Genomic DNA, 11,839 nt, shown 5'->3' on the forward strand with positions numbered 1-11,839 from the left:
TTTTTTAAGTTGATCCAACTTGTCACTTTTTACAGTAAACATGTACAGATGTACTATGTACAGATTTTTATACATTTGGTATCAATATGTACCTCTGAAGTACTAATATGAACTATTCAGGTGCAAACTGGTGTAATTTTTGAAAGGCTACAACCCCGATAACAGGAAGGGAATGTTTATTTTGTGACAGTGTATTTAATTTCAATAATATGTAACTAAATAATATGTAAACTATTACAGTGATGAATTATTGTTAACTAAAGCCCAACTGGCGAGCTTTGCTTTTACAGCTCAAAAAGCTGTGGGTTTAATTCAGACAACACACATACTGATAAATCGTATACCTCCTTGAATGTACTGTAAATAACTTTGAAATAAAGTGTCTGCCAAATGTAAATGAGTTTATACTCAAGATTAAAGTTGTAATGTGCAACTCTATGCCTCTTTATGGAAAACAACAGCGACACCTAGTGGTGCACTTATGAATCTTAACAGAGGTGGATTTATGAATCATTAATTAAACTGATTATGCACAACATTCAATATAAAGCTGTTAAATTTAGATTAGAATATAGTACATTATAGCATATATTCTCTTTATAATTATGACAGGTGTCCAGACTGAAATACAGCAAAAAACTGGCAATAAATACCTAAATATTTAAAACATAAATCACTTAAATCGGTTTCCCAGAACAAAAGCTGATACAAATCCAGCTTATCCTCCAGCATTCTGCACACTTGAGTCACCCCTACACTCTAAATTGGGAGATGCTGGAGGGGAACTGGGGCTTTCCCTGGGAAAACACAGGTTCCATCTGTCTGTCCTAATGCCATAATAACTATGAAGGCAAGGTAATAAAGATAAAAAGGAAAAAGAAACGGATACAGGCTGCTGTAAATCCATACATTTGCATACGGTGCAAGTTCAGTCTATAAGCTGCTTTTAGTTTACTTTAAAAAAAAAAAAAAATGAGGAAGAAATGGAAAAAAACAGGACCTTTTTCAACAAGTTTATTAGCAGTGACAAAGATTTTTGAGACAAAAATGCAACCCCCTCTTCGTGTCCACTAGGAAATTCAGAGAGAGCAACATAAAAATGTAATATTAATTCAAAATTTTAACAGTCAAACATGGCACAACTGAAGATTGCTGGGGAGGAAGAAAGAAAAAGCGAGTTTTTTTGTCATGTTCTGATGTGATTCCATTTAATATATCGCTTAACACAGGCACCCTGAACTTAAACAGTTTGCAATATTAACTTTGCATATAATCGAGCGTATGGATGAAGACAAATACACATGCTTGCACACGAACAAACACATAATGCATCCACACGCCGAACCGGTTGAGTTGTAGGGACAGGACAAGAAAACTCATTCACACATCCAGAAAACACGTGAAATTCAGAGATGCCAACATAGATTCATTTTCTCCGTACAGATTTTGCAATCAAACGCATCAAGTACATCTGTACCTCTCCCACCTGTACGTGCTCATTGCTTTACACACTAGATAAGGGCAGCTGAAGAAGATTTTTCATGTAAATAATTTATATTGCAATTATAGAATTTGTGGGGTAATAAGTGCTTATTTGAATCGAGTAAATTAAGCGAATGTGCAACCCCCCAAAATCATAAACTTGGCTCCGTTTGCCTTCTCTGCATAGAACCTCTGTATGTGCGTCTGACCCCTGGAGTTTACTTTCAAAACAAAGACCTGCCGTAATTCATTCTGCTGACAGAGTTTACAATAAAGGTCATGACTACAGAGGAAAATAATGATATCAGGACAATGGATGTTCACAGAGGTATTTCATAATTAACTTAACGTAATGAGGGTTATAAATTATGCCTACATCAGTAACTCCTTAAGCAAATCCCTTAAAAAAAAAAAAACCAAGAATGCTCCGTGAGCTGTTAAAAGACAATATTAACTACAATAAAAACTCAATTGAAGCCATGAAGTGATGTGCATCTAAAAAAGCCATGAAATAAGCTATTTATCATTGCAGGATTTCTCTACAATGCTGATTTTAAGTGGAATCCAAATGGAATTAGAGAAGATAAAGCAGAACTTCAAAAAACAACCTAACATATCGGTTAACTTGAGTTTTAACACATGAGACTGACGCTGAAGAGCTTTTGCAGCAAACCAACATAAAGAAAAGACATCAAAAACATCTCAAGAACAGAAACTTGATTAAGAACTATGACGACACGTTTCAGGTTATCAACAGAAGCAAACCTGTACGTGGCTGAAACCTGAACTGATGCACTAAATAAAACCCTTGACATACAAATACGTAGTGTGGTTAACGTTTCATTGCGTACTTGCATCATTTCACCTGGCAGTATCTTGTGGTCATGTACAGAAACAAATGATGCCAAATAATACATGTAAGCTTGGCTTTCAGTCAGAACTTAAATCAGTTCCCTTAACGGTTAAAACTTTAAAAAACGGCTGGTACAAACACGGGATGTTCTTATCGTTTTTGGCAATAACACTGTTGGTGCGTTTTTTGTTAGATAGAATAACACTGCCCTAATTCTACCTGAGTGACTTTTTTATTTTTTTCCTTTTACGGTTTTTTATTTTTTACGTTTATTTTCATTCGAGATTGTGGACCGACGGTCCTTAGGTAGAAGTTAAAGTTAGTAGCCTATGATTAATTGCTAGAATTTCAAACAGGTATTGATATGTCGACATTCAAGGAAAATACAATTCAAAAAAACATAATACATAAAGTGCTACTGATTTTATGTATAAATCAATTACTTTGTGAAATGATACAGATAGACTCAAGTTTAGTATGCATTTTTCGACATAAATACAGGCAGAAATTCTGTCAACGGCGGTTCTACTGATGAGGCTCATGTGCTTTAGCAAGTGTTTAAACAATAAGCTAAAAACCAAACTCCATTTAGTGTGACTTGCGGGGCTCAATAAAAAGCTAACCATAGGCGCCGGGGCTGCTAGTCTATGCAGTAAAATATAAAGGTCGGATTTTTCACCGGCAAGCGCTCTCTTGGTTTTCTGAATCTGGGTGAATGACACACCTCCATGACAAAACAGTAGTTACTACTGTCTATTCGGGAAAAACAACCCCGAACAGACAAGCAGGTCTAGAGAACTAATCCAAAAAAAGCTAGATTCGACTTTAATAAACACTTATAAAATATCATGACGTACCTATAAGCGCTGGAGCTAAAGCAACCGTGTAAGATGTGGCGCAACTCATCAATTAGTCTTCTGTGATTGACCTGTTAATAAAACATAAAAGCACTCCAGATAAAATATTATAGTGCGACCCCTTCCCTCGGTTTACACACTCTCACACGATGAGCAAGAAACGTGAATGGCTATCGATCGACAGAAGCGTGAACGGACGACAATAAGACTATTGGATGATAGCACTTTAAGAGGACACACAGAGCAGCATACTGCACATGCACACGACAGGGAGTACGGTCTCCTGTTTAAAGTGTACCTCAAAACTTGCCCCGGGAGTTTCGATGAAAATAAATGAAGATAACAAAGAGATGCCTCACTAACAAGAAATTAAATTAAGACAATTATTATTCCCCGAGGCTTGAACTACCTGCCCCCCAAGACACAGATGAAGCTGGATTCCCCTGAATCTCAAAAAAAGCCATGTTCCTCTGGCCACAGTATGTTGTTTCATTGGGTAGCAACACTTGTGGTCGTCTTAAATTTTGAAATCAACGTATGCCCATGAGACCACTTTAAGTCTACCTTATCTGAATTCAAGAGGTGGCATGGTAACATCCTCTTCCCCAGGAGGCTGGAGATGAAGACGGCTCTCTTTAGGTCCATGAGTACTTAAAGGAGTAGCTTCTGTCCAAACAAATGCCATGACAGAGTTATCATGAGTGTTTGACGTGTGGGTTTTATGTCCCCAAAGTCGTTTGAATTGTCTTCAGCAACATATGCACTAGACCGAGTTCTCCGTTTCTTCCATTCTAATACACTACAATCAGCTAACCCGTTTTCTCAAGCATCGTCTTTCGGTTTTTCTCTAGCCTTGAATGCTTTCTGGTAACAAGGTCCTTTCTAAACCATCTTAAGATTAGTTCCCATTTAGGATGTTAAGAGGCTGCAGCCATGTTCCTCAAGCACATCTTTTGCAGCAGAGTTCAGCTGGGATATAGTGTCCAGACACAGCTTCATTGAGCAGGTCCATCCCATGACTCTCTGTAAAGGACTATTCGATTTGGATCTATGGAAAAAGGGGACAATGTAAATATAGGTGTGATTTAAAAGACAACAAAGAAAATATATGAGAAGGGTTGAGGGAAATGAGCACTTATTTGTGATCGCTTGCTGGTAGGGACGCATAACGATTAATCGGGATTAATCTATAGCAGAATAAAAGTTTTTGTGTATATGTGTATCATATATATGTGTGGTAAACTGTGTATATAATAACTTTGTATAGATAAATGCACACACATGCATGTATATATTTAAGAAATGTTTACATGTACAGTTTACATACAGTTCACACACATAAATGATATAAACAAAAACTTTTATTCTGCTATAGATTAATCGCGATTAATCGTTACAAATCCCTACTTTCTGGCATTGAAGTGGTTTATATATTTGTATAAATATATAATTATTATATAAATATATAATATATAAATATATAATTTCTATAAATCCTTAAAAGATGTCAAAAACACTTCAGCACAAACATTAGAGGTAAAGCTTACCTTGTTTTTGCAAACTGAAAATATATTCCATTTCTGCATAAAGAGAAAGATGAAAGTTTAGTGTAAAAATGCACAATTTGTCAACATCCGTCTCTCTCTCTCATTTGTATTAGACTTGAAACAGCTAAAGGACTGAGCTATTTTAATTTGAAAAACAAACAAAATTACATGGCTTTATATAGCAACAAAGAAATCACATTTACATAACCTCTGTGTCCCATAATGTCTTCCTTGGCACAGTTACCAATTCTAAGAAAGCTGGGAGACTTAAAGGGATAGTTCACCCAAAAATTAAAATAACGTCATTAATGACTCACCCTCATGTCATTCCAAACTTGTAAGACCTCAGATCATCTTCGTAACACAGTTTAAGATGTTTTATAGGAAGTTCGAGAGCTTGTTGACCCTTCAATGAAAATCTATGTACGGTATACTGTCCATGTCCAGAAAGGTAATAAAAACATCATCAAAATAGTCCATGTGACATCAGTGGGTCAGTTAGAATTTGTTGAAGCATCAAAAATAAATTTTGGTCCACAAATAACAAAAATTACGACTTTATTTAGCATTGTCTTCTCTTCCGCATCTGTTGTGAAGCGCATGCGCGAGATTAAAGTCACATGACTGCAGTGACACGGATGACGTACGATGGGGCTGACGTGTTATCTGGTGCGCTCCAGCTGTTTTTTTTTTGTGTGCCCGGGCTTTGTTTACAGCCCGAGGTAGACGCACGCTATAAGTTTTAAAAAAAACTTTGCAAACGTGTCTGAGGATAACACGCCATCCGCATCACCGCAGTCACGTGACTTTAGTCTAGCGCATGCGATTCACAACAGACACGGAAGAGAAGACAATGCTGAATAAAGTCGTAATTTTTTTTGTTTTTGGACCAAAATGTATTTTCGATGCTTCAACCGTACGTAGATTTTCAATGAAGGGTCAACAAGCTCTTGGACTAAATATAAAACATCTTAAACTGTGTTCCTTAGATGATAGGTCTTCCGAGTTTGGAACGACATGAGAGTGAGTCATTAATGACATCATTTTAATTTTTGGGTGAACTATCCCTTTAAACATACACTTAAGATGCAAACTAATTCAACTCACTCTATACACTTTTGTACTTGCACTATAAAGTATGCAATAAAAAAAACCCACACGTTATAAAATACTGACATTCATGATGCTAGTAACAGCAATTTACCTTTAGTGTGATAAATTACAGCAGCTTTTAGATCAAACGACCCCCAACTAGACCTCCTGTCAAAGCCCTTAGTTTGGCCCTGGTCCTTGGCCAAAGCCACCTTAGGTGCAGCCGGGGAGGTGGGAGGCAGCTCGGCACAAACGTCCTTAGAGGAAGAACAAAACACTATTGCACCATGAACCCCCGTCTCATCTTTCTGGGCTTCCAGGTTATGGACAGAGGTCTCGGATACGGATCCGCTTGCCGCAGCGGCACCGACGTTCATGCCTTTACTCAGATTCTGAGCGTTAGTCCGTTTTTCTGGCTCGTGAGCCTTGGGGAAGGGTGGTTGATCCTGTCTCTGAGAGGTATTGCAGGTCTGAGCGGCCACCGTAGCTGGACAGCCTCCCTGAAAGCTCACCTCCACCAGCCCATCCTTTCTATTTGAGCGACAAGCCACGCCCTCTGGACCAACACTAGGTTCGTTGATAAAGGACAAGCCCCATTGGTTCTGAAAAATGTCCCCCAGAGACTTCTGATTTGTTGGAGCAGCAGGGGGGTTGGCCTGGCGGCCACTAGGGAGAGAGTGTTGCATATTGGGGTAAACAAACAGACTGGCCTTCCTCGGCTCAGTTAAAGAGGTGGTTGAACTTCCAATGGCGGTGCCGATACCGCCAGGGGGAGATGCTACATTCTCAGAGGGAACAGCCGGGGACACCAGCAGAGGGCCGGTGCTTGCCGTCGAGCTGAAATGGGGTCCAGGTAGGGGACAGCCATTCCCTTCCCCCGGTAGGGGACCGTTGGTAAAGCTAACTGAGGTGATGGTTTTCACCGCAGACATGGGGACCTGTGGAGGTCTCCCAGGCACCTGGGGAGCAGGAGTGAGAGCCTCCCCGCCAGTCTTGTTGAGGTTCTCTTTTACTTTGCTTGCATAACTGATCTTAGGCACAATCTTAGCGCTACTATTATCCACAGGAAAAACAGGCGGAGGCTTGAACAAGGTCCATGAGTCCTCTTTGGTGGATGCAGCCACCTTTACTTTGCTGGACCGTTCCTCAAACTTTTTCCCAGTTGCTTTGCTGTCAGAGTTCTTACGTTGAAGTTCGGTCACTGGCAGAGGGGGTGTGGTGGGAGACGCGGGTGGTTCCCTTGCTTTTAAGTGGCATGCTGCATGGCCCTCTCCTTTTGAACCAGCTTTGCCACTCTCCATCTGAGAGCCTCTGTCGGCAGACTCTGGTGCTGCAGAACCGTGACCTTGTTTGCTGCCCTGCTGCATGGCTTTTCCCTGGGTAGAAGCGGTCACATTGTCCCCAGTTTTGCCATTCCTTTGTGCCCGACGCTTCTTGGGAGTAGTGTATCCACTCTCTGAACCACTGCCATCATTGTCGGCTCCAGGTTTGCTGGGGTAACCGTTGGTAAGCAGTACAGAGCTGCTGAGGGACACTACACCATTCAACGAAGCCAAAACCTCTTTTTTGCCCTCAATTGTGTTTAGCTCTGAGGACTTGAAGTCCATACTGTTTCTGCTAGTGTTTCTACCTTTTCTGTCCCCTGTTGTTTCAATGGTGAAGGCCCGACGAGTGGGCTTCGGTTTCAAGTTGATTTCTAGCACGTGTCTATCGCCATTGCCGTTCGCAGGGTGCAGGGAGCTGTCTGGGTTAAAGGATGTGGGAGTCACCTCTCCCTCCTTCAGAGTTCCATTTAGTTTGCCATTTTCTGTGCATAGAAGAGACAAAAGGAACATATAAATGGAACGCCAACCACATTTCTGAATTAATTGATCTACTGAAACAACAATTTTTGGCAAATGTCCAGATCAGATCTCAAGTTCCAGGAAAGCAAAAGTCAAGTCTAGTCAATGTTTGTACATGGTCAAGGAATATTTAGACTAGGTATGCTTAATAGTGGAAGCAAGCCAGGGTCATGAAGACGACTGGAACTCACAATGAGAAACCATGTGGGGATTTCAATACTTTTAATAAGAATTGATTCGGTTCAAACAACAACTTGATAAATATCTGTGATTGGACAGCCTTTACAGAACCTAAAACTATGGCAATGCAGTAAAAGTCTTAAAAAAAGAGCTGAAAACTGTTTATATTTAAGGGATAGTTCACCCAAAAATGAAAATTATGTCGTCATTTACTCTCATATTGTTACAAACCTGTTTACATTTCTTTGTTCTGATGAATAAAAATTAAAGATATTTTGAGGAATGTTTGTAACAAAACCAATCATGAGCCCCATTCACTCCCATAGTATTATTTTTTATATATCTTCCTTCGTGTTCATAAGAACAGAGAAATGTATACAGGGTTGTAACACATAAGAGTGAATAAATGATTACAGAATTTTAATTTTTTGGTGAACTATCCCTTTAATGTATCTTAAATGGATGAATGAAAGATTAGACCGTCATGTTGATGTTCTTTGTTAGGGAAGTATGCACAACACAGTCTGATTGACTTCATGATTTCCATGAAAACTATTTATGGCAGTGCAAGGAATGTGCCCGTGGGAATTTAAGTCCGAAATTAGAACAAAAACCATTCCAGCAGCCTGGTATAAATACTAAAATTAATTCACACAGCAGATTATATCCTTGTACAGTATATGTGAGCAGGTTAAGACAGAAAGGCAGTAGGGCAATGCAATACCCAAAATAATGAATGTGGGAAAATGGGATGAGTTTTATAATGGTACTACACGACCTCTGTCCTTAAATATGAGGCGTGAAAAGTACCCATGCTTTCCTCGGCCGGTTGACATCGCCCTATTTTTAACCGGAGGTATGACGTGTCAACATGGAGTACTCAGTCATATTTGGGTAGTTCCCCAGCATTGGCGGAGGCCATTTGAATCGCCAAAAATGTTTCAAAATTGAGGTTGAAGGGGTACTTGAAACCCCCTTTAACATGCGTTTTAGCTTTCGTTTATGTGGAAATGTGAACTACATCTAGAAAGATCTAAAGTGGAGATTACTTAAACGCAAATAAAAATACACTTTGTATCGCATCTGTGTTATATTAAAATACTTATTTATACAGAATTGACGAATAACACCGAAATAGCACGGTACTAGAACACTCATCGTGTTATAGATAACGAGCGTAGACATATAATACACAGACATCGGTGGATATAAATGCTATTTATTTAGTCAAACTACCCTTATTCCCTTACCTTTCATGGCTATGTAAAATGACGATTGCATGTTTTATTCCGTGAACAAACCGGCCAAGTCATCAGCTAGCTAGCATGCTAAGTTGGCAGCTTGCATGATTAGCTGCAGGCAGCTGTGATTGTTTATACATTTCAACTATTTTAATGTGGCAGCTTCAGAAACATTTCAAGAAGGGGGTTGTAAAACATGCAAAAGTCTGTGTGTATCAAATGTAGACTGTTTTAGAGACACACAAACGTTTACTATCTAGGGTGGTGCCACTGTACATGCTAAATCGCCGCGTTACTGCTGACACAACTCAGTATCAAGTGGCCCTAAACCCAAAGTTTGCCTAAACTCGTGTTGCTTTTTTACACGGACTCAACAGTGTACACATTATACACAAATACACATTATTATCATATTGTTTATAATGACACTGTACTAAAAATGGAACCACGCGAGATTTGCACGCGAGTTAGCAGAAGGGCCACGAGCGTCTTGGGCAGTTGCACACACAAATAAGCGTGCACTGGCGATTCTAAATAGGCGATGGTCGATTATATTTTATCAATATACGAGTCATTACTATTTTATCAAAAGATCATATCGATCTACATCGGTGACGCGTGATTATACAGAGATCTCCAGTATCCTAATTTCATCGTATTTGTACACATATATAATTTTTCAACGTTATCCTGGCCACCTCTGAGTGCCGACAGTGAAACGGCGGCGAGCGGGAGTCCAGCCACTGCCAGGCCCGCTCACATGACTGTCAGACAGTGACACGAGAGCAATAGGCCCCGTTTCGAGCTAAACCCGCGCACAGACACCCCTAGACATAGCTATTAGTAACTTTAACAACAAAGCTAGCACAGCCGACTACATAAACACCACTTGGTCGAGCCGTGCAACAAAGGTGTCCTGTTTGTGAGAGGAAAAAAAGCTGCAGCGAAGTTTGTGAGATTTGGCCGTCCATCATGGCGGACAGGAAATAACAGAACAAGCTTAAGCTACGAGCAGGAACATTCCACAGGAGCCGGTTCATGTTGCTGTGGCAGCGATGGGACAGAGCTAACAGGCTATTCTGGATCCCCAGCGAACACATTCCTAGAGTTTAAAAGGTATCACATTGAAAATTGCGTTTCCAAAAGAGTTAAAAGTCAGGTAAATGTGTGATCGGTAAACTAGTGTGTTGAGAGACCGGTGCACAAGGTCAATGTCCCTACACGCTAGCTAGCTTCGAGGCTAACGCTTAATTTAACTACATAAAACACCAGAGTCAGCGAAACACGTTTGGTATTAGGCATTACTTGAGCACCGTTCGTGTAAATAAACACAAGACGACGCGTATTTGCAGCTTGAATGAGTTTAGAGGAGAAACGGGCGAGTCTCGCTGGTCACCAACCTGTTTTCTTCGTCTGCGTTTTCTCGTTCTGGAACTGACAGTGGTTCTGATCATTGTTTACCGATTTGTTCGGTCGATCCGAGCCGTTCTCTGCTCCATGACTGATATATACTCCCGGTGCCCCTTCACAGGGACGTTCCTCCATTTAACGGTAACGCAGGTGACAGAATGTGCTCAACCGGTGCTCGGTGGACGAGGGGAGTTGATACATTTGCGCTGCCCAATCATCGCCTGCGTTTGGGGGTGCCAGCGAGAGGCGGGCGGTGTTGCGTTTACAAGGCGTGGATGCTTCCCTGTCAAGGCCACAGGAAGCAGTCACGCAAATTCACTATCCCATTTTACATTACATTTATGCATTTGGCAAAACGACTTAAGTGTAACTTAAGATATACATGTTTTTAACTGTTTGTTCCCTGGGATCGAACCCATAACCCATTGCGCTTCTATTAATGCAGTGTTAGTTAAACTACAACTCATGCAATCACATCACATTGTGTGATTGTGATTGGCATGAACCTCTCTTCCTCTGAAGCAATGGATTTTTAACTTGTCTGACATCATTGTCCACAACAATATCTGAAGCGCAGCTCACAATTTTTACCTTAAAGTTATTATAGAGCGTGCAGTAACTGGAAACACGTGAATTAATTTAGAAATTACTAATCACTAAGAAATTACTTGATTTGTTAGTTGTTTTAGATTATGTAATGCTTTAATGCAATTTGAAGTCATCTTGAGGCCCTCTTGGAAGTTTGTTGAGGCCCCCTAGTGGCCCCCTGCCCCTTGGTTGAGAAACACTGCTCTAAAACTTTGCACTTTGGATTATACTAAAGTGGGAGTGGATTATAGATCTGGGGCAGGTTCTAGTACATTCTCTCTAGATGTGCTGACAGGGGTAATAGAAATGAGGACGTGATCAACTTTAATCATTCGGTTTCCCTTGAGTCCTCGCTGACAGTGTCTGCATATATGTGAAGTGTTGGGTTTATTAATACTTCTAGATCATCGAAAACTGTATCATGCACACTCTTTAATCCATGTGTAACCAAAGTCCCAGCATGATTTTAAAATACAGTGATCAAGTCAATGAAAATTGAATGTTAAAGTCTCAAACCCTGATTTTTTTTGTTTGAATACAAACCTCATGGTTGAATGAGGATTTTAAACTGTCTAACATTTTTTTCTAAGTATACTTGTTGAATTGTCAGTCAAGTAATTGGTCAATACTTCATTGATTGTGTTCACATGTGTTGATCAAGAATTTGTGTATATATAAATAAAATTTTGTAATCTAATTGAAAACACTGAGGATGGTCCTACGTGACTGAAACGTTTGTTAATGT

General features: G+C 40.0%; 1 protein-coding gene across 2 annotated transcripts; it reads right to left on the reverse strand.

Moving 5' to 3' along the window:
• Nucleotides 1-1,000: 1,000 nt before the first annotated feature.
• Nucleotides 1,001-10,815, reverse strand: nufip2 (nuclear FMR1 interacting protein 2). Of its 2 annotated transcripts, none has more exons than XM_065280913.2 (4): nt 10,497-10,815; nt 5,944-7,638; nt 4,740-4,772; nt 1,001-4,240 (listed from the first exon to the last, which is right to left on the reverse strand). In XM_065280913.2, exons 1-4 carry the CDS (start codon nt 10,639-10,641, stop codon nt 4,188-4,190), a joined length of 1,926 nt encoding a protein of 641 aa, XP_065136985.1. In that variant the 5' UTR covers nt 10,642-10,815; the 3' UTR covers nt 1,001-4,187. The 2 variants fall into 2 exon arrangements, with proteins under 2 accessions (XP_065136985.1, XP_065136986.1); XM_065280914.2 differs by lacking the exon at nt 10,497-10,815 and adding an exon at nt 9,106-10,289.
• Nucleotides 10,816-11,839: the final 1,024 nt, after the last annotated feature.

Source organism: Paramisgurnus dabryanus, chromosome 8, assembly GCF_030506205.2.
Source record: "Paramisgurnus dabryanus chromosome 8, PD_genome_1.1, whole genome shotgun sequence".
NCBI classification, from domain to species: domain Eukaryota; kingdom Metazoa; phylum Chordata; class Actinopteri; order Cypriniformes; family Cobitidae; genus Paramisgurnus; species Paramisgurnus dabryanus.

Bases quoted from the DNA above. Each gene is read 5' to 3' on its own strand.
- nufip2 (XM_065280913.2), bottom strand. From the start codon at position 10,641: ATGGAGGAACGTCCCTGTGAAGGGGCACCGGGAGTATATATCAGTCAT. The intron at 7,639-10,496 runs GTTGGTGACCAG...TTCTATGCACAG, and splicing joins AACGCAGACGAAGAAAACAG to AAAATGGCAAACTAAATGGA. The intron at 4,241-4,739 runs GTAAGCTTTACC...CTTTTTCCATAG, and splicing joins TTTCAGTTTGCAAAAACAAG to ATCCAAATCGAATAGTCCTT.